General features: G+C 30.6%; 2 protein-coding genes and 1 long non-coding RNA gene across 5 annotated transcripts; 1 reads left to right on the plus strand and 2 right to left on the minus strand.

The window, feature by feature from the left end:
- Positions 1-506: 506 nt before the first annotated feature.
- On the minus strand, positions 507-4,201 carry LOC100374965 (uncharacterized). The gene is made up of 3 exons (XM_002731826.4): positions 3,975-4,201; positions 1,862-2,176; positions 507-844 (listed from the first exon to the last, which is right to left on the minus strand). Exons 1-3 carry the CDS (start codon positions 4,015-4,017, stop codon positions 507-509), a joined length of 696 nt encoding a protein of 231 aa, XP_002731872.2. The 5' UTR covers positions 4,018-4,201.
- Positions 4,202-4,731: 530 nt separating this feature from the next.
- On the plus strand, positions 4,732-10,912 carry LOC102808234 (uncharacterized). 3 transcript variants are annotated; one of them, XM_085508131.1, is made up of 6 exons: positions 4,732-4,835; positions 7,955-8,078; positions 8,566-8,854; positions 9,018-9,156; positions 9,484-9,606; positions 9,748-10,912. In XM_085508131.1, the coding sequence occupies exons 4-6, from the start codon at positions 9,078-9,080 to the stop codon at positions 9,852-9,854; spliced, it is 309 nt and encodes a 102-aa protein (XP_085364257.1). In that variant the 5' UTR covers positions 4,732-4,835; positions 7,955-8,078; positions 8,566-8,854; positions 9,018-9,077; the 3' UTR covers positions 9,855-10,912. The 3 variants fall into 3 exon arrangements, with proteins under 3 accessions (XP_085364257.1, XP_085364256.1, XP_085364258.1); XM_085508130.1 differs by having other exon boundaries at positions 8,566-8,775; XM_085508132.1 differs by lacking the exon at positions 8,566-8,854.
- A 5,712-nt stretch (positions 10,913-16,624) lies between these two features.
- LOC146734683 (uncharacterized) lies at positions 16,625-21,442 on the minus strand. The gene is made up of 2 exons (XR_014931573.1): positions 21,339-21,442; positions 16,625-17,967 (listed from the first exon to the last, which is right to left on the minus strand). It is a non-coding gene; the product is annotated as an uncharacterized LOC146734683 (long non-coding RNA).
- Positions 21,443-23,272: the final 1,830 nt, after the last annotated feature.

Below are 23,272 nucleotides of genomic sequence, written 5' to 3' on the forward strand. Positions count from 1 at the left end.
ATCAAAATGACTGGTAGAATGCAAAAAAAATGACAAATCCAGAAACAACATGGTGACATAATTGCGTGTTCAAATGATCTAATCAGTAAACCCTTCATTTTGAATAAGTGGGCAGTCTCAGTTACTATGTCGCTTGAAGACTTGTGCGCGGATAATAGTGTAGGTAATATGGAGCTGTCGAGTCAATCATTATTAAATATTTGAATTTGAATGAAAGGTTATGACCGGTATTTACAAATTGTTATAAATATGTTTATAAACTGAGGTTAACTTGGATACACTACCATACAATGAGCATTATAAACACGGAAAATAACATGAAATATAAATTATAATATTTAATTTTAATTATAATTATAATTATAAATTATCAAGACAAGTGAAATGTACATGTACAACTCATCTATCGTTATTCGATGTGACAGAACATAAATAATTTTCTAATGTCATATATTCCATACGAGTTCAGTCACGTGACTTAATAGTACGATGGTTCATTGCCAGAATCAATAATAGTTCGCTAGAAGGGAAGGTCTCCGCTGTCTTGGTGGTATAATATCGGTACCGAGCATTTTACCAATCTGTTCTATCGCATCTGACAGTCTTAACTCGTCTAATATTTCCACCAGGGCATCAATACTTAGTAGTTCGTAATACTCAGTCGTGTCTCTCCAACACTGCAATAGCGCCATCATTTTGTAAGTGGTCGTTATGGCTGGACTTTGTTCCAACTTCATTAACGTTGAGTGGTTAATTCCCAGCTTGTTGCCAATAGTGAAGAAATAAATCGGTTCCAGTGTTGACGAAATGGAGAATAGATTGTCATCACTGAGATGTGCTGAATCTGCAAATATAATTTTAATACAATATTATTTCACTACTCAGTGTATTTTTTTGGCAAATTCTGCCGATCTAAATGAACTATCGACAGACAGACAGGGGTGAACTAAACCATGAGACCTTATATATTGTCGTCTACGGAGAATTTTATTGTACTATGATACCTGTAAATCTAATCTAGAGGTGTGTGTATAAATATTTAAACTTAGGTCATACTGACCGCAGAATGCGCATTATGTCTCACTTTATATTTTATTATTGTTGAAACTTTTAGTATATTTTCATTAATTTTGTTATTAATTAAAAATGTCCAGTTTCTGAAATGTTGGAATAAAGCATCATTTTTTAACTTTAATATATTTATAACGCGGTCGTCATTCTGTGGGGCGGTCTGTCCCACGTTGATACCATGGTAACGTCACGACTATGTGTTTAAATACTGTTATCACTAACATGACGTGGGTGAAGTATATGGCGACAATCTTGCTTAATGGGCAAATGTAGAAGCGTTGACAAGCTTATGTGGTTATTATGGGAACGGATTAGATTAAACAACCACAGGGTATTCTATTTACATAATCCGGAATATATTACAGTGTATATGTTATACGTCGTATTCATTTAAACACATTACTATATTTAAAATTGTGATTACAAACATGAAGAAGAATGAACCAATGTGACAATGACATTGGTAAAGTTGGTCCACTGACTGTAAATATTATACGAGTCAATGACTCCAAAACTGTCTATTCTTGTCTTTGATGCTAGTTCTCATTGAAGTGTGCGTTTACGGTCCGTGTAATTTTACAAGGTCATCAGGGTAATGGAAGTGCGCTCCCTACCGCTACAGATCGCTTTTCAAATAACTTTATATCTTGTTGTTTGGGGACAAAAGAAGAAATTGAGCGAAAACGTAACTTTTTCAGTTTAAAATAAAAAGCTTAAGAAAGTTTATAAGACTTTAATCAAAAGTGGATTAGGTTTGTGTTGCCATAGTGACGATGATACTCATTCGTACCTGAAGTGTGTATCTCTGGAGCTGTCAATGTTTTCAACGTCGCCTCACTTGCCTTCTCTTCGACCTTGGGAACATCGGCCGCGTGGAGTGCTTTTAATAATCTATCTGCAGTTCCTTTCTCTTTGCTCTTGCGTTTCCATAGTAACAGAAGTTGATATCGTTGTTCTTCTTTCGGGTAGAATGTTGTTTCTATGTTTTGTCTTTCTTCATCCGATATTCCAAGATGCGAGATGACGTTTATATATTCGTTATCCCGTAAGAGCGTCGCCATCTCACGTAGGAATTTTCTGTCTAAATCATCTACGTATTTCTCGTCTGAAAAAGAGTTCTGTCACGTGATTAGAAACTATTAAAGTAGTACCCCACAGTTATGGCACGAATGAATTTATCCCATCGGATTAATCTAATGAATTGCATCGTGTAATCCGCAAAATCAGATGACTGATCACATTGGTAAAAACATCGGACGAGCTTGAACTTTGGTGTTCGAATAATCTGAACAGAATACTTTGATCGTCACCAAAGAATCTTTTTTTGGGGGGGGGCAATACATGAATTAATGGAACCTTTGAAAGCAACAACAATTTCACAATCAGATTATTCTTTATCTTAGCGAAATTATATATTAGCTAAATAAGCTAAAATAACATGCAAGCTAAAAAGAGTTTTTATTGTGTCACTGGATTTGCCAGACGCAGTTTCATCCGATAAATCGTATCGTATAAACCGGCCTTTAGTCTGTTTTCTACTTGTACGAGTCAATTTACCAGTTATTTCACCAGTCTTTAGTTAAAACGTGTTAAAAGTATGTAACACGCCATCTGATATATGAGTTGGGAATATCGTTTAGCGATGTGAACAGCTTAAGACGAAGTGGCAACGTGTTTTATTTTAACCTCAACTTGCAGTTTTGTAAAAAAAAAAAAAAAAAAAAAAAAAAAAAGTATAAATTCATAGGGGTCTTCGTGTCCCAAGGCGAAGTGATAACCGGTCGAGCGTTTATTTCTATGTGGATGCCATAACCATAGTGGAATCCATTGTCAACAGATTATCTTTGGTAGAAAAAACGAATAATCATAATTGAAACGAAAGGAGTTCAGTGGCGTATCTATGGAGAACGCCACAATATCCACGGTATGTGATTGGGGGCATGCCAACACGTGACCGCAGCCAAGTGTGTGTGTGTATGGTCGCTAGAATCAGGTAAGACTGGTAATTAATTTTCACGAGAAATCTTTTCTAGTTCTTATATTAAAATGTGATATTTATACCAACGTGGGGTAATTCGTTTCATTTAGAAGTCCATGTTTCGGGGTGGTGCATTGCTGAGTATTTGGTCAGTCTGGGAGCAGCTTTGCAAACAGTGTTACACAGTACGTAAACACTGATTTTGGACTGAACGATACAAAGAACTGAAGTATGAGTAGTAACCGACTCGTCATATTTATATAGCAATAATATATCTGTGTATTGGTGTACTTACAGATAGTATGTGTACCGAAATATAGGGTCATACAGGGTCAACAAGAGGTGTGTTGATTTCAATTGGTTTTCTTATCTCACTGACGTTTAGATGTGTATATACACATTGGTGGGAGTTATTCCAAATCCGAACAATGGTAGTTGATATCGAGATTTAAGCCTCCTCAGTAGATGAAATAGTAGGCGTGAAAGCGGTGTCACACACTCACAAAGCACGCTAACAGAGTAGATGAAATAGTAGGCGTGAAAGCGGTGTCACACACTCACAAAGCACGCTAACAGAGACGTGCTCAACGCAATGGTCATGTGTGTACTTGTAATGACTAGCTATAAATATCACTCGCTTCATCTTACTGGATTTATTTATATCACGTCTTATTTACCGATTTCCATATTGTCTGTTCTGAACTCGACATTTACAAATAAACTGACCGGAGAAATAGGTGCGTGATCGAATCCCGACGACAGGTATATTGGCCACACACGTAGGAGTCGTGTAGATAATGGATCGTCCTAATACAGTAGTCTTCTCAGCAAGATAACTTTTATGTGATTGTGGTATTCAAAAAGAAATTCGTACTGATTATTTATATATATATATATATATCAACATACAGCTATCAATTCTTACCGATTATAGTGTGTTGCCTCTTCAATTTTCCTATATTTGCCATTGCCTTTTTTGTTCAAATGCTATAACAGTCTAGAATATATCGGCATGTAAACGGGCGGGTCGATGTTCTAACAGTCCAGCATATGCCGACGGCTCAACAGGTGGCTCGTCACACAAACACAGTAAGGTTCTCTAAACGTAATCGTTCGATGTATCAAGTAAGGCGACTCAATCAGCGACTCGGTGTACTAAGATGGCTCAACCTAGTGTGTGACTCTGTGCCTGACACTGACTTCAGTCTTCACGTACACCAAACAATATGCACAGCTCGTGAAATAATGATTCAATTATCAAGGCAAACACACCGTATGTTTGTCCTTACGTGCCCATGGCTCAATAAGACGCATTCTTTCGATACCAATAGGTGTTACTATGGTGATCCATTGCCAAATACGTCGGATAAGGATAAACAATTCATACAAGTTTGTTGATAGCCCACAGATACATTATGTGAAACCACGATATAACATGTACATACAAAAACTGTGCTATTATAGAAACTTTAAATGACACACGTGATCAAGTATCTGCATTCAATAAACCGACACACAAGTGTTGGCAACTTAAACTTCCATACACTGAACGCTAAAAGGTGAGGTATAATTTTTACCGGAATATGGGTAAGAACCGCATATAAGAACCTCGCTCTGATTGGCTGACACTACGAACTGGCTGCCTAGCACGCTCAAAATTCACCTCACGCATGCTCACTTCACTGTTTTCGTACCAGAATCGTAGCGAGAATGAAAATAGTGCAATGTAATGTGATTTTTACCATCGCTATTTAGGTTTTGATGAATATCTGACTAAATCCATCAGGTAAATCACGTTCATTAGAGAAATATCTCTTTATATGATTGCCAACTAAAGGTCACTGACTGCCCTTTGGTGTTTTTTCTTCAAAAGGTTCTTGACGCATCAAGGTTCTATGTTTCCGCGATCAAAAGCCTGGTATTGATTCATATTTACTCATAAGATCATATATCAACTCCGTAGATCTATATACAATCTATAATATTAATAATATTATTCTCTAATTTCATATTTTAATATCAAGGTTCTTAAGTTACCATATATTGTCCCAAATATAAGGTTCTTGGAATTCTGTGCTCATTAATTCAATTTAAATAATATTTTTGTTTTGTAACCCCACATATCAATTTAATAGTTCCATATACAATCTATAATATTAATAATATTACTGTCATATTTCATATTTTAATATGAAGGTTCTTAAGGTACCTTATATTGTACCAAATATAAGGTTCTTGAAATTATATGCTTATTAATTCAATTTAAATCATATTTTAGTTTTGTAACCCCACATATCAATTTAATAGTTCCATATACAATCTATAATATTAATAATATTACTGTCATATTTCATATTTTAATATCAAGGTTCTTAAGGTACCATATATTGTACCAAATATAAGGTTCTTGGAATTCTATGCTGATTAATTCAATTTAAATCATATTTTAGTTTTGTAACCCCACATATCAAATTAATAGTTCCATATACAATCTATAATATTAATAATATTACTGTCATATTTCATATTTTAATATCAAGGTTCTTAAAGTACCATATATTGTACCAAATATAAGGTTCTTGGAATTCTATGCTTATTAATTCAATTTAAATATTATTTTAGTTTTGTGATCCCACATATCAAATTAATAGTTCCATATACACAATCTATAATATTAATAATATTACTGTCGTATTTCATATTTTAATATCAAGGTTCTTAAAGTACCATATATTGTACCAAATTTCAGGTTCTTGGAATTCTATGCTGATTAATTCAATTTAAATAATATTTTAGTTTTGTAACTCCTCATATCAATTTCGTAGTTCTATATACAGTCTATAATATTAATAATATTATTGTCATATTTCATATTTTAATATGAAGGTTCTTAAGGTACCTTATATTGTACCAAATATAAGGTTCTTGAAATTATATGCTTATTAATTCAATTTAAATCATATTTTAGTTTTGTAACCCCACATATCAATTTAATAGTTCCATATACAATCTGTAATATTAATAATATTACTGTCATATTTCATATTTCAAAATGAAGGTTCTTAAGGTACCATATATTGTACCAAATATAAGGTTCTTGGAATTCTATGCTGATTAATTCAATTTAAATCATATTTTAGTTTTGTAACCCCACATATCAAATTAATAGTTCCATATACAATCTATAATATTAATAATATTACTGTCATATTTCATATTTTAATATCAAGGTTCTTAAGGTACCATATATTGTACCAAATATAAGGTTCTTGGAATTCTATGCTGATTAATTCAATTTAAATCATATTTTAGTTTTGTAACCCCACATATCAAATTAATAGTTCCATATACAATCTATAATATCAATAATATTACTGTCATATTTTATATTTTAATATCAAGGTTCTTAAGGTACCATATATTGTACCAAATATAAGGTTCTTGGCATTCTATGCTTATTAATTCAATTTAAATCATATTTTAGTTTTGTAACCCCACATATCAAATTAATAGTTCCATATACAATCTATAATATCAATAATATTACTGTCATATTTTATATTTTAATATCAAGGTTCTTAAGGTACCATATATTGTACCAAATATAAGGTTCTTGGCATTCTATGCTTATTAATTCAATTTAAATAATATTTTAGTTTTTTAACCCCACATATCAATGTAATAGTTCCATCTACAATCTATAATATCAATAATATTAGTGTCATATTTCATATTTTAATATCAAGGTTCTTAAGGTACCATATATTGTACCAAATATAAGGTTCTTGGAATTCTATGCTTATTAATTCAATTTAAATCATATTTTAGTTTTGTGATCCCACATATCAAATTAATAGTTCCATATACACAATCTATAATATTAATAATATTACTGTCATATTTCATATTTTAATATCAAGGTTCTTAAAGTACCATATATTGTACCAAATTTCAGGTTCTTGGAATTCTATGCTGATTAATTCAATTTAAATAATATTTTAGTTTTGTAACTCCTCATATCAATTTCGTAGTTCTATATACAGTCTATAATATTAATAATATTATTGTCATATTTCATATTTTAATATGAAGGTTCTTAAGGTACCTTATATTGTACCAAATATAAGGTTCTTGAAATTATATGCTTATTAATTCAATTTAAATCATATTTTAGTTTTGTAACCCCACATATCAATTTAATAGTTCCATATACAATCTGTAATATTAATAATATTACTGTCATATTTCATATTTTAATATGAAGGTTCTTAAGGTACCTTATATTGTACCAAATATAAGGTTCTTGGAATTCTATGCTTATTAATTCAATTTAAATCATATTTTAGTTTTGTGATCCCACATATCAAATTAATAGTTCCATATACACAATCTATAATATTAATAATATTACTGTCATATTTCATATTTTAATACCAAGGTTCTTAAGTTACCATATATTGTCCCAAATATAAGGTTCTTGGAATTATATGCTCATTAATTCAATTTAAATCATATTTTAGTGTTGTAACCCCACATATCAATTTAATAGTTCCATATGCGTTCTAAAATATTAATAATATTACTGTCGTATTTCATATTTTAATAAAAAGGTTCTTAAAGTACCATTTATGACACAAACACAGATAGGTACATGAAAAATAAAGTTTATTACTTTGGCAAAACAGGGGGGCACACAATATAAGGTTCTTGGAATTATATGATTATTAATTCAATTTAAAGCCTTGTTATTGAAAGAGACCTCTTCATATGATTGCTAACTAAAGGTCACTGTCTGCCCTTTGGTGTGTTTACTTTTTTGAAATGGTTCTTGATGCATTGATACAACTTTCAAGGTGCCGTTATCCATGATCGAATCCATATAAATATAATCTTTCTTTCTTACAGAAATATGAAAAGAGCATGGCGTGATCTGGTTTAAAGTTCTAGATCAAAACTTCAGATTCATGACGAAGCAGAATATGTCAGTCACTTGCCAAGAATAGTTAGGGCAAAACGACCATGCAACCAGGTAGATGTGAATTTTGTCAATTTTCTGTCTCAAAATTGTATTGCCAGCAAACCGTAGTAGATCTAACAACTTTAGGAAAATCTTTCTAGTCCTGATAAGCTGAAATGTGCACAGTATTTTCTTCTTGAATATAGTGATTCGATGGCTTTTAGTTGTATTTTAATATATATTCATGCATGAATAACAACATTTTTAGTGGTAATACACATTATAAATTATTTTTTGGTTTTACAATATTCTATCAAATATTTTTGTCAATGTTTGACCCGTATCTTATACATTTACATTTTTATGGTGAAAATAAGAAATAATTTAATGATTTAGTAGAGGTTCACCTCTATTAGAGTTGCGCTTCTAATAATAGAGCTAATATGACAGCCATTATTGTATGAAAATTGAGTTTGCTAAGTTATTGCCCTTTTTAAAATAAATATTGTTATAATATTATGTATTTGTGTCATAGAATATATTCTATGTTGATTTTTAGTCTTTTGTACATGGTGCAAAATCTGGAACAGACAGTGATGTTATTGAGTCAGACCAGAATCTTCACCTGAACCTATATGCAGTGAAGAAATCACTCCTGCAATGCCAACTTATATTGAAACTTAAAGACCGCAAAACAGTATTTGCCTGCAGTCTTCAGTACAATGTATTTGGAATGATGGACTATAACCACAAACAAAGGGAACTGAAAGTGATTTGCTTTTACTAATTATTATTCCCTGTTCGAACAAAGTCTAAAAATGAGGACTTATGAATTGACCTTGGTGTGCGTGAGTGTGTATCCAACCATATCTAGCCTTTTCTCACACATGCTTAGAATTATTAAGTTCAAAGTTTTCGGACATTATATTGTAATTGTGCTCATAAAACTACAATGTTACACAAATAGACCTGCTTTTGTATTAAATCATCTTTTAATTCTGATTATTGTAGATAGACAAATACATTTTTGTTCATCGAAGAGGGATGTATTTGGCTGGAACTTGTCACTGAATGTATACATGTTCATGTGATAATGACAGAAAGTTACTGATTGATGCTCTGCCACCATTTGTTACTGCAACATATAAAGGTAATATATTTTATTTGCTAGTTTATTCTATTATTAACTTTTATTTTACCCAATCAGATATTGGTCATTTGTTTTTGTTTTTTTGTATATATCTATACTTAAATTTTATATAATATGTCATTGACTCAATTCTAGAAACATGCATATTGTATAGAATTATGTTTCGGCTTTTTTGTGCTTTTCAGTCCCTTGGAATGTATATATTAAATTTTAGCCAGTATTTTATAGATTCTCAGTAGAAATATAAGTTGTATACTATTGAATACCAGAGACTGTGTCATGACATGACTTGTTATTACTATAAACATGTATATTTTATCATTACAGCACCTTCTGTTGTCATTTATGACAATGCTTGCAATTTGTATACATACTTCTTGAATAGAGATCTATGTTTCATTCAGAAGACTAGATTTTATGTTGATCGTCTTCATTGGAAGAATCACACTGGTAAGTAATAAATAGTAACATGAATGGTAAGATTAATCGTTTTTTTCCAGCTTATTCTTCAGTACCAGTAGTATAAATATCAACAGTTTCTTTGCTGTGAAATATTATCAATAAAAATGAATCCATTTTTTTTATTTGCAGGTTGCTCCAGGGCATACAACCTAGATGAGTATTCAGAATGGTGCCATTTGAATAGCCAAGTGGTAGAGCAATCTAATTCCAGAGTGAAGAAATTGATAATCTACTAGTACAGTATGATGGTGTGGCTTTGTATGTTTGTGCACAAATCTTCTCTCAACAAGTCCGTACAGAAAACATTTAGGTCACGTAATGTTTGTTTATATGCAGTAACCCCATATGTTGTTTTCATTAAATATCATTAGATATATTGCTAAATATTATTTTGGAAAGTGTTTGCAGTTCATGTTTTTATTTGTATGAGGGCCCTTGATGTAGTACATGTAATATTAAAGTTACACAAGATTATTTTTAGAATATAAATACCATAGCATGTATTTGATTTTTATCACAGCCAGATAAACAGTCTAGTTTGTATTCTTCCTAATGTTGTATTCATTATTAAGTCAAAAATGGGGAATGCATTCAAAGCTGTATCTCAGGCATACCTTGATCAATTCTCTTCAAATCTTGTATACTTAGTCTGTTACAGGTGTAATGATTTTGTGATTATGTCAAAAATGACTGACAGGGACTGCGCACTGCAATATCTATTCTTGAATGGGCAAGGTTGTAATAGTTACACTATGTTTGGAAATTAATTACATGTATGCGAACATGATGATTTCACTTGAGTCATAATTATTGTATTCGGACAAATTGAAATTACTACATTTTATATTGCATAATATAATGTATTTTTTTATAATTTTCACATGAAATGATTTAGATCATGAAATTTCAGTTTTTGGGAGTTATTTGCTGCTGTTTAATGTTATAACACTATTAAATCAAGTCAACTGAATGTTTACTTTGAATATTTGAATATATATATTCTAATGTTAATTAAAAGCCATCAGTAAGCATGATTACAAGCCATTGGTGCTTGGAAACATTGTGACTTCATAACAGTAACATATTAATGGATTGTTCTGGTGGTCAGATCTCATAATACTAATTTATTGTAGATAAAAACTAGCCATGATAAACTCATCATATTGTGTTGCTGCAATGTACAATACCTCTGCAATAACTGGATTACACCCTTTGGTACTCATTACCCTTTTGTAAGAGCATTCATCATGTACCAATGTTAATTGTTATTATTAATAAAACTGCTTAAACTGTTGACTTGTGATTATGGCCTCATATTTCAAGACTTTATTTTATGCAAATCTGTAAGTACCTTACAATCATTAAATGCTGCCTGGAAATCAGATACATTTAGCCAATTCATGCTATATAAATGGGTCTTGTAATATAAATTATAGAAATTGTTATTGTTCTGTATGTAAGTCGCTGTGTTTCAGTATGATTTTGTGGCGGCCCTGGCCCACAATGTGCTATGTTTCCTATTTATCAGAGCCGCCACTGTACAAGCAATCTCTTCTTTCATGCTAGACAAACTAAAAATTTAAACATGTTTTCTTTCTCATTTAATTTCAGGAACTGTAACAGCAAAAAACAAACTTGTTAACATAATTAGAAAAATGCAAAATTCCATGAGCTAGTGATTACCATTCCTTAAACAAACCGCCCATAAGTTCATACAACAATCACTGAAAAGAAAATGTTAAATTATTCATAGTTATGACATTCCTTACAGTTCTGGGCTGAACATAACTGTAATTAATCATAGACTCCTCTCCATAATATAAATGTGATGCTTCAATTTCAATTTAGCACCATGCCCATGTAAATCAAACAGACAATTGAATTAAATTGTATCCTTATAGTAGCAATATATAATATATATCGCACAATAAAAATGTGTGTTGGCAACAAATATATTTGTTTGATAGGATAATGTATTACCGTATTAATCACAAAGATAGTTCCCTGTACATCAAGCTATTTCGAAACACTTTATTCACACTTTCTGTGAAAAGAGGCCAAAGTGTGAAAATAGAGTGCAAAGTAGTGGAAAAGTGGTGCAAAGTGCGAATCTGAGGGGCAAAGTTAAGGAAAAGTGTTGCAAAGTGCATAGTTGTGGAAAAGTAGTGCAAAGTGTGAAAATAGAGTGCAAAGTGTGGAAAAGAGGTGTAAAATTCTCAAAATAAAAATAACATACAGGGACTTAAGTGATTAATGGCCTTGTTGAATAGCTCGAGAAAATCGACATTATATAAGCATTATTTACAAATATAACTAATAACCATCCCCTGATAATAATGATGAAATACACTATTTGATAATTAATTATGATGAAGTAGTCATATAACACCAATTATTATTCATTATTATTACTAAAAATAACCCTTATATCGTGTATAAATTTCGGTAGTATAAGAACCTTCTTTAGATAATAATAAGGAAATATCATATTTCATTGTTATTATTATTATTAATTATGACACGAATAGCTTCAAGAAGTAATCATCTAACACCGCCAACTATTAATAATTATTATTACAAAAAGTAAGAACCTTTGTATGTGTATGAATTTCGGTAGTATAAGAACCTTCTTTAGATAATAATAAGGAAATATCATATTTCATTATTAATTATGATGATACGAATAGCTTCAAGAAGTAATCATCTAACACCGCCAACTATTAATAATTATTATTACAAAAAGTAAGAACCTTTGTATGTGTATGAATTTCGGTAGTATAAGAACCTTCTTTAGATAATAATAAGGAAATATCATATTTCATTATTAATTATGATGATACGAATAGCTTCAAGAAGTAGTCATCTAACACCACCAATTATTAATAATTATTATTACAAAAAGTAAGAACCTTTGTATGTGTATGAATTTCGGTAGTATAAGAACCTTCTTTAGATAATGATAAGGAAATATATTTCATTATTATTATTAATTATGATGATACGAATAGCTTCAAGAAGTAGTCATCTAACACGACCAATTATTAATAATTATTATTATTACAAAAAGTAAGAACCATGTATGTGTATGAATTTCGGTAGTATAAGAACCTTCTTTAGATAATAATAAGGAAATATCATATTTCATTATTAATTATGATGATACGAATAGCTTCAAGAAGTAGTCATCTAACACCACCAATTATTAATAATTATTATTACAAAAAGTAAGAACCTTTGTATGTGTATGAATTTCGGTAGTATAAGAACCTTCTTTAGATAATGATAAGGAAATATATTTCATTATTATTATTAATTATGATGATACGAATAGCTTCAAGAAGTAGTCATCTAACACGACCAATTATTAATAATTATTATTATTACAAAAAGTAAGAACCATGTATGTGTATGAATTTCGGTAGTATAAGAACCTTCTTTAGATAATAATAAGGAAATATCATATTTCATTATTAATTATGATGATACGAATAGCTTCAAGAAGTAGTCATCTAACACGACCAATTATTAATAATTATTATTATTACAAAAAGTAAGAACCATGTATGTGTATGAATTTTGGTAGTATAAGAACCTGCTTATATTTGATAATATAAGAGGACACATAGAATCGAAGACCGAATGACGATGCCGTAAGTACGACATATGGAAATGTTTTTGTCGACATATATCAGCAGTCTCTGTGCGGTTTTCTCGGGGTGATTAAATTTTACGTGACATAATCATGATAACCAAACTTGCTCGCCCGAATGAAAATCTGAGAAAATTACTAAATTTCACTGAAATCACTTGGTACGTGCACATTCAGATTGTCGATACGTTATATCTTCTCTACTATACGTGTTAAATTCAATTGACCATCACATTGACCTAAAACAACTTGAATAACTTTTCTTCTTTTTCTTATAAATGCATCTCAAAGATCGTAAGTAAACATTTATTGGTAGAGTGTACAATGAGAGTCTTGTAATGTTGATATCTAGTCCACACAGAATTAATTGGTTGGGGCCGCTTTTCATTGAGTATAATATTACACATCGATAGAACGCAGTTTTCATTTTTTATCGAAATAATAATATAGTAATTGCCAGAAGCATCTCACAATACGCATTCTTAACATTGAAAGCAATGTTCACGTGATCCCCGACAGATGGAAACATAATACAAATCTAACAAATTTCACAATTGTAACGTGGGCATATTACAATTTTGTGCAATGCAAAAAACATAACTCCTACATTTACTACCAGACAATTAATCTCATCTAAAGCAAACCTGTAGCGTAAAATTATCTAAAATGTTCGTTAGAACATTTCAATGATTATTATTATAATACACATTTTAATTTAATTTTAATTTAGATAAAACATATAATATCAATGCGCTTTACATAAACTAGTTATGAAATACATTATTCAGAAAAATAAGATTACATTAAAACCAGATAAAAACACACTATATGGTAAAGATAACATTTTTAGTTGAGAAAAGCAGACAAATTAGGTGCAAGGCAAAAGGATCTGGGAAGTGCGTTAGAGCTATGGTGCAGCAACCGAAAATGCCCTCTTTCCGTAATACTCTTGTTTATAACGGGGTTCAAATAACCGTATAGTGGATGAAGAACGAGTTTGTCTAACTGGAAATGAAATAGTAATGAAGGCGGATAGATAAGGTGGAGCTATAAAATGATGCGTGACAACCACCAATATTATACATGATTTGTTCGTACACGAACATAATTGATGCAATATTTTCATCATGACAACGAGCTCAACAAACTTTATCTTCATGTAGTTCGGTGACTATACATTTTTGATTAACAATACCAACTAAAAAAAAAAAAAATCTGGTCATAAGTTTTAAGAATAAAGTATCTGAAAGTTTATATAGCTTAGGTAAATAGTTTACAGTAAGAGGAATAATACATAGATTAACAAATATACCCAAAAACTAGTGTACGTGGTCGCATACTATAATTTATCCTTGATTTTAACGAGCTAATCAATTTAGTTTAAGGTAGAAGCCTACTCATGATTTCAATTACACAGAATTTATTTATTTTCCAATAAATTGTACTTTCGAGCAATATAAAGGATATTGACTGAAGCCACCAGCTTAATTTTCGAGGAAATTATGATTGTATTATTTTTATGGATAGTGGCCATCTTGTCAAAATTCTAGTGCCTTTACCTGAGGTTCCTAAGACAGAGATGATATGTCATATTTTATACTGTAGGCTGTAAACGATGAAGTACTTTTTGGTGTTCTCAATTATTTCGAAAATCTGGGTTTTAAAAAGTGGCAAAAACACAATAATTCTTTAACATTGTGCTCTATGTAATTTCTCAAAATACGTCACTGTTTCACACGAAAGAATGCTTATTTCCCGGTTCCATGCGATTTATGACCAACTTTCTCAACAATTTTTACATTAAGTCGATTTTATATGTAGCAGATGATTTATAACAGTTTTATATTATTCATTTGTCAATGATGCATCTGTATATGTGATGTACACGACCGTGTAGTTTCTTTGAGGCAGAAACTTACTAACATTTTTGTAGAGCAGGTATTAAATTGCATAACAATGTTGATTTGTGTATTAATGCAATAGGAGTTACCACAAAACGACTGATGATGTATTTTAACAATTTATGAATTAATTCACTTTGGTTTGTCATAGACAAAAAGTGAATCTTATCTTTTTTTGTAAACCATATTTTTGGAATAGTTCTTGACAACGATCAAGATACATTATATTTTCACCAGCCAACACTGTACATCGTCCCCTAGCATGGCTTCGTTGACCCATTTTCACGAATAGACGGTGACAGTTGTCTGAAACTATTTGTAAAGGCGTTCTCCGACACTGACAAAATGGCGGGCATGTTTATGTTAATAGCCCTGAACGAACAATCCAAGACATTCGCTGCCAACTCAACGAGCTCCAATACTGATTTCAGTACACATGCAGTAGTGGGGGTATATGTTCAGAGATATTTCACATTAAAAAAATAGTTGCATTATACCGTTCATAATGTAAAATGAAGCAGGGCATAAATGGTATTTTGTTGTTAACTACAAAATGATGAGCCACCTTAAAATCATCGACCCACAACATAAACTTCTACAATTTATAACACACATACTCCGAAGCACACACCTTCTTTCATAATCCTGGTTAACCTTTTCAATGCAAAATGTTATAATGTAGGTGTGTTTGAAGACTGGATTTTAGGTTTCCACAGCTGTTAGAGGGGAAGTCATGGCAAACAACATAATGCTTCTAGAAAAAAGAACTCCACAATGTAGGAGAAAGCAATTTACAGTTTCATTATATCACTTTTCAGTCTCTTGATATTAAACTTTTAATCAGTATTATGTAGTCCACCATCTTGATTCTCCAGCAAAGAGTTGTGGGTAAAGTGTGACATCATATTCACTGTTGTGAAAATTGAGAGATACCGAGTCAAATTAGTTTAAATTTTGGTGTGCATATTACTCATGTATATAAATATAATAATGGAAATACACAAAAAAACTGTATAACCTACTTGGATCAATGAATTGTGAACAATAAACACAAAAATGAATATTTTCAGTTAGTTGTCATGACAACATGTATTTTATATGCGTGTTCGTCACCGGTACATGTAAGCTACCAGGCTATAAACTATAAGCCAATTTGAAGTTCAACTTTTTTATCAATTTCTCACAACAGTGGATATGATGTCATAATTTATGCATAATCCTTTGCGGTGGACCACTTAAATTAATGAAAAGTTAAATATCTAGAAAATGAAAAATTATAAAAAAAACGCAACTAGCATTATTTTTCTTAGCATAGACATCTCCTATTAAATGGAATTTTTTCATGTTTATGCCGGAAGAGCATGCAGAGAAACAAAGAATTTATCATTTTACCCGGTCTCTGGATTAACACACTGTTTTATGTGCCTTCTTCAGTGTAATCAAACACATTCACACCTTTTGTGTTCCTAATTTGTTCTTTATTTGTACTCCAACCCATATAAAGTATGACAATTCATAAAATATAAAACAACATGTATAATACAATCAACTCCAAAAATGTAACCACTTCAAAAGCAGGATTATTTAACTCAAAGAACCAACGTCAAACTTACAAAATATCATGAAGTTAGGGCTGACTATTTGTCCATTAGTCCAAATGATGAGTGTTGAATTTAAATAAAAACAGTGTAAAATCTGTTATCACAGAGTAATGTAAATCAGTATTTAATGTGCACATCTTATCAGAACAGAATGACCATCACACATAACACATTAGAAGATATCACTTAAAAACTACAAAAACAAATGAGTTGTATAAAATTCCAAAATAGTACAAAAAAAAGATATTAGAAGCACATTATCAATACGACATATAAATCAAATATTTTATTTATTTATTGTATACTGAATCATTGTAATTATGCAGGAATATTATTTAGCCAATTTTTTTGATAAAAAATTTGCTTGTCAAATTTTGGTAGAAATTATGATTTATACTATATATATTGAGTTACTGAACTGTGCAATTCACAATTCTTGGAGAGTATATTATTATGGTTTATTTCATATCAGTAGTTGCTTTCTTTTTAATCTAAGTAGCATCTTTAAAGACATACTGTAATACTTTATTGACATATTAAATATAGAGTACACAATGGAGTTCTTATCATTAGTAGTATGGCATCTGATATATTTTGTTTTGGCTAGGGACTAAATGCTTAATAAAAGAATAACAGTCAACTCAAATTTGGTCTGTTGATTCCAATAATAGGAACAAGCAGCCTGTCGGCTGAGATAGCTCCGCTGTTGACAATGCACATTTCAATTAAAGAACTGAAGATATCATTAGAAAATGGAAAATATGTATAGTATTAAAGCAATCGATTCGGACTTGCTGTTTTCAACAAGAATTCAAAATTATCACTTTACCAAAAATTACAAAAATATTCATCAAAATTGGAGAATCAAAGTTATCAGCATGAAATGAACAAATATGACAGCAGTCCACATGTAGTACCTATATGTATAATATCAAAGCAATCAGACATGCAGTTTTTAACAAGAAGTCACAAAAACATGGCAAAATGGAAATGGCAAAAAATACTTCAAAGAAAAAAATCATAGAATTCCTTATACAAAAAAAAAATTGAAATACAGAAGTAAAAAAAAGTATATTATATTATATATTATTTACAAAAAATGTGCCCTCTATTCAAGGCACTTTATGAAGTTGAATCTTTTTGTTTGCAGATAGTCTGTAAATTCTTCTGCCTTCTTTTTGTAATTTGTAGAGAAATACTGAAATAAAAAAAAGGTTTATTCAGTTTTGAATATTAGTATACATATGTTATAGCGTGCAGTTAATATTGTGGTATTGCAGAGGGTACATATGTTTAAACAAAAGTCTTCAATTTGTTATCTATAATTTTTTTATCTCTTCCAGGAACAGCATCCGCATCGCAACCAAGACAGTTCACACTTTGATGTGGATACAATGTATCTAACCATGTTGATTGCACCTAGGAGGTGTTACCACTGTGACACTAAGTGAAATTTGTTTTGTCTGAGGAGACTTATTGTCGATTAACCTAGATTAAAACATACTAAGAATATTTGTAATAGCCATTTATATGGTTAATTATCACATAATTCCAAGAACCTTATATTTGGTACAATATATGGTACCTTAAGAACCTTCATTTTGAAATATGATAGTAATATTATTAATATTATAGATTTATATGGAACTATTAAATTGATATGTGGGGTTACAAAACAAAAATATTATTTAAATTGAATTAATGAGCACATAATCCCAAGAACCTTATATTTGGTACAATATATGGTACCTTAAGAACCTTCATTTTGAAATATGATAGTAATATTATTAATATTATAGATTTATATGGAACTATTAAATTGATATGTGGGGTTACAAAACAAAAATATTATTTAAATTGAATTAATGAGCACATAATCCCAAGAACCTTATATTTGGTACAATATATGGTACCTTAAGAACCTTGATATTAAAATATGAAATATGACAGTAATATTATTGATATTATAGATTGTATATGGAACTATTAAATTGATATGTGGGGTTACAAAACTAAAATATGATTTAAATTGAATTAATGAGCATATAATTCCAAGAACCTTATATTTGTTACAATATAAGGTACCTTAAGAACCTTCATATTAAAATATGAAATATGACAGTAATATTATTAATATTATAGACTGTATATAGAACTACGAAATTGATATGAGGAGTTACAAAACTAAAATATGATTTAAATTGAATTAATAAGCATAGAATTGCAAGAACCTTATATTTGGGACAATATATGGTAACTTAAGAACCTTGATATTAAAATATGAAATATGACAGTAATGTTATTAATATTATAGATTGTATTTGGAACTATTAAATTTATATGTGGGTTTACAAAACTAAAAAATGTTTTAAATTGAATTAATAAGCATAGAATTCCAAGAACCTTATATTTGGTACAATATATGGTACCTTAAGAACCTTGATATTAAAATATGAAATATGACAGTAATATTTTTAATATTATAGATTGTATATGGAACTATTAAATTGATATGTAGGTTTACAAAACAAAAATATTATTTAAATTGAATTAATAAGAACAGAATTCCAAGAACCTTATATTTGGGACAATATATGGCACCTTAAGAACCTTGATATTAAAATATGAAATATGACAGTAATGTTATTAATATTTTGGATTGTATATTGGACTATTAAATTTATATGTGGGGTTACAAAACTAAAATATGATTTAAATTGAATTAATAAGCATATAATTTCAAGAACCTTATATTTGGTACAATATAAGGTACCTTAAGAACCTTCATATTAAAATATGAAATATGACAGTAATATTATTAATATTATAGACTGTATATAGAACTACGAAATTGATATGAAAAGTTACAAAACTAAAATATTATTTAAATTGAATTAATCAGCATAGAATTCCAAGAACCTTATATTTGGTACAATATATGGTACCTTAAGAACCTTCATTTTGAAATATGAAATATGACAGTAATATTATTAATATTATAGATTGTATATGGAACTATTAAATTGATATGTGGGGTTACAAAACTAAAATATGATTTAAATTGAATTACTAAGCATATAATTTCAAGAACCTTATATTTGGTACAATATAAGGTACCTTAAGAACCTTCATATTAAAATATGAAATATGACAGTAATATTATTAATATTATAGACTGTATATAGAACTACAAAATTGATATGAGGAGTTACAAAACTAAAATATTATTTAAATTGAATTAATCAGCATAGAATTCCAAGAACCTGAAATTTGGTACAATATATGGTACTTTAAGAACCTTGATATTAAAATATGAAATACGACAGTAATATTATTAATATTATAGATTGTGTATATGGAACTATTAATTTGATATGTGGGATCACAAAACTAAAATATGATTTAAATTGAATTAATAAGCATAGAATTCCAAGAACCTTATATATGGTACAATATAAGGTACCTTAAGAACCTTCATATTAAAATATGAAATATGACAGTAATATTATAGACTGTATATAGAACTACGAAATTGATATGAGGAGTTACAAAACTAAAATATTATTTAAATTGAATTAATCAGCATAGAATTCCAAGAACCTTATATTTGGTACAATATATGGTACCTTAAGAACCTTCATTTTGAAATATGAAATATGACAGTAATATTATTAATATTATAGATTGTATATGGAACTATTAAATTGATATGTGGGGTTACAAAACAAAAATATTATTTAAATTGAATTAATGAGCACAGAATTCCAAGAACCTTATATTTGGGACAATATATGGTAACTTAAGAACCTTGGTATTAAAATATGAAATATGACAGTAATATTATTAATATTATAGATTGTGTATATGGAACTATTAAATTGATATGTGGGGTTACAAAACTAAAATATTATTTAAATTGAATTAATAAGCATATAATTCCAAGAACCTTATATTTGGTACAATATATGGTACCTTAAGAACCTTGATATTAAAATATGAAATATGACAGTAATATTATTGATATTATAGATTGTATATGGAACTATTAATTTGATATGTGGGGTTACAAAACTAAAATATTATTTAAATTGAATTAATGAGCACAGAATTCCAAGAACCTTATATTTGGGACAATATATGGTAACTTAAGAACCTTGGTATTAAAATATGAAATATGACAGTAATATTATTAATATTATAGATTGTGTATATGTAACTATTAAATTGATATGTGGGGTTACAAAACTAAAATATTATTTAAATTGAATTAATAAGCATAGAATTCCAAGAACCTTATATTTGATACAATATATGGTACTTTAAGAACCTTGATATTAAAATATGAAATTAGAGAATAATATTATTAATATTATAGATTGTATATAGATCTACGGAGTTGATATATGATCTTATGAGTAAATATGAATGAATCAATACCAGGCTTTTGATCGCGGAAACATAGAACCTTGATGCGTCAAGAACCTTTTGAAGAAAAAACACCAAAGGGTAGTCAGTGACCTTTAGTTGGCAATCATATAAAGAGATATTTCTCTAATGAACGTGATTTACCTGATGGATTTAGTCAGATATTCATCAAAACCTAAATAGCGATGGTAAAAATCACATTACATTGCACTATTTTCATTCTCGCTACGATTCTGGTACGAAAACAGTGAAGTGAGCATGCGTGAGGTGAATTTTGAGCGTGCTAGGCAGCCAGTTCGTAGTGTCAGCCAATCAGAGCGAGGTTCTTATATGCGGTTCTTACCCGTATTCCGGTGAAAATTATACCTCAAAAGGTTGCTCAAAATGTTATTGACTCGAGAAACGAAAGTAAACAGCGACAAAAGAGAGGATTAAAGGGCTCGTATTGCATTGGTGTAATATGGATTGCATCTCTCGGCGTTCAATGCTAATCTGAACTCAAGCCGCTTATCATGTCACTTACAACACTCGCACTACTAATCCTGTACTATCCGATAATTGTAGAATGGAATGCTGACATATAAACGTAAAATACGAGGGAACGGTGAAATTATATTAAAAGCTGAGATCAGTGCACTTTATATATCTGGTAGATAAGGCCGTTTTTTTCAATCTTCATATTCTAAGTTTTAAAGTTTAAAACAAATATATTATTCTGCAAATAAGTTGCTATATTAATCTTTGTGTGCATAATACAAATTTAAGGCTCACTGATGCTTTGTGTTTTTTATGTTGGCGTAACTCACACGCGGATTTAGGGGGAGGCGCGCCAAAAACCCAGCCCACCAAAGGTGCGCGAACGTGGCCTTGGGCCACGTCTATAGGACCACCCCTTTACCGAATTTCGGGATCCGCTAGTGTAACTTACGGCGGCGTAAAATGAAACAGATGTGAACTCGGTATGCAGGTGTTTAAATATAGAGCATTACAAATCTACTTGGAAGGGGGTGACCACTCTCATGTTATAAATTCATTACCGTTCTAAACTCGAAATGTGCTGATTGGCTCCAGCATTGAGCTTAAAAGTAATTTGCTCGAGGGTTCCAACGACTATATATGTGTGCATATATTTATCACATTTTATATGGTACTGAATTATTTTTCAATAGTGCCACTGTATGCATTATTCGGGTCTATTATTAGAATTTACGTTACACCTCCTGTAGGAAACGCTGGTGTAATTACCGTACACAACTTACGCCGACGTAACATTTTCTAGTGATCACGTGGTATTCGCGAACGGAATCCGGCATGTCTTCAATGACATCAGAGTTCATAACCTTTTCCAACACCATCAGATGTGAGGGCGCAATTAATTCGCCGACCAATGCAGGATCAACGTGTCGCCAAGAACCCAAACAATGTGTGCATTCATCAATAATGATGTGTTAGATAAATTAGTGAACAATCAATTGGGTTTAATCACGCTGTATGATCACAATAATTGGTATTTAGACGTGATGTTTGCGGGAGACATATGGATGGCGCCCTCTACAAGCGAAAGTTTACGATATAGAATTCATTATCTCCGTGGCAATCGGACCCAGATGAAAAATTCGACCTTAGTTATCCTAAAATGTCATGAAAATACACACACACACCAAATCTGATATATCATTTTTTTGTAGCTTTCAATGGAAATTGGATCAAGATCTTCCCCAATAATATTATGGAATGTCTTTGTATCAAAGGCAACTTTCAAACATTTCATAAGCATCTGACAACAACTTGTAGAATTACCTACTCGACAGTTCCCAACTAATGGTTCCACGAGTGATAATGTCATGGCTTGGAAATTCGTTCTTTAACCCATGGGCGTTTATGGGTCCTTGATACTCCGTGAACAAACATCACCACTTCCAGCTAACTAACAACTAACATCTACCGACCGACAGTCCCAACCACAGAATCCACCAGCAGCAGCTCCAGCGATAGCCGTTTTTTCAAGCTCATTAAAGAAGAACTGTAAACAATGGTTTGATGCAGAAATTAAAACTGCAATAAATGAGAGAAAAGAT

Source organism: Saccoglossus kowalevskii, chromosome 14 (assembly GCF_978046115.1).
Source record: "Saccoglossus kowalevskii chromosome 14, keSacKowa6.1, whole genome shotgun sequence".
In the NCBI taxonomy this organism is placed as follows: domain Eukaryota; kingdom Metazoa; phylum Hemichordata; class Enteropneusta; family Harrimaniidae; genus Saccoglossus; species Saccoglossus kowalevskii.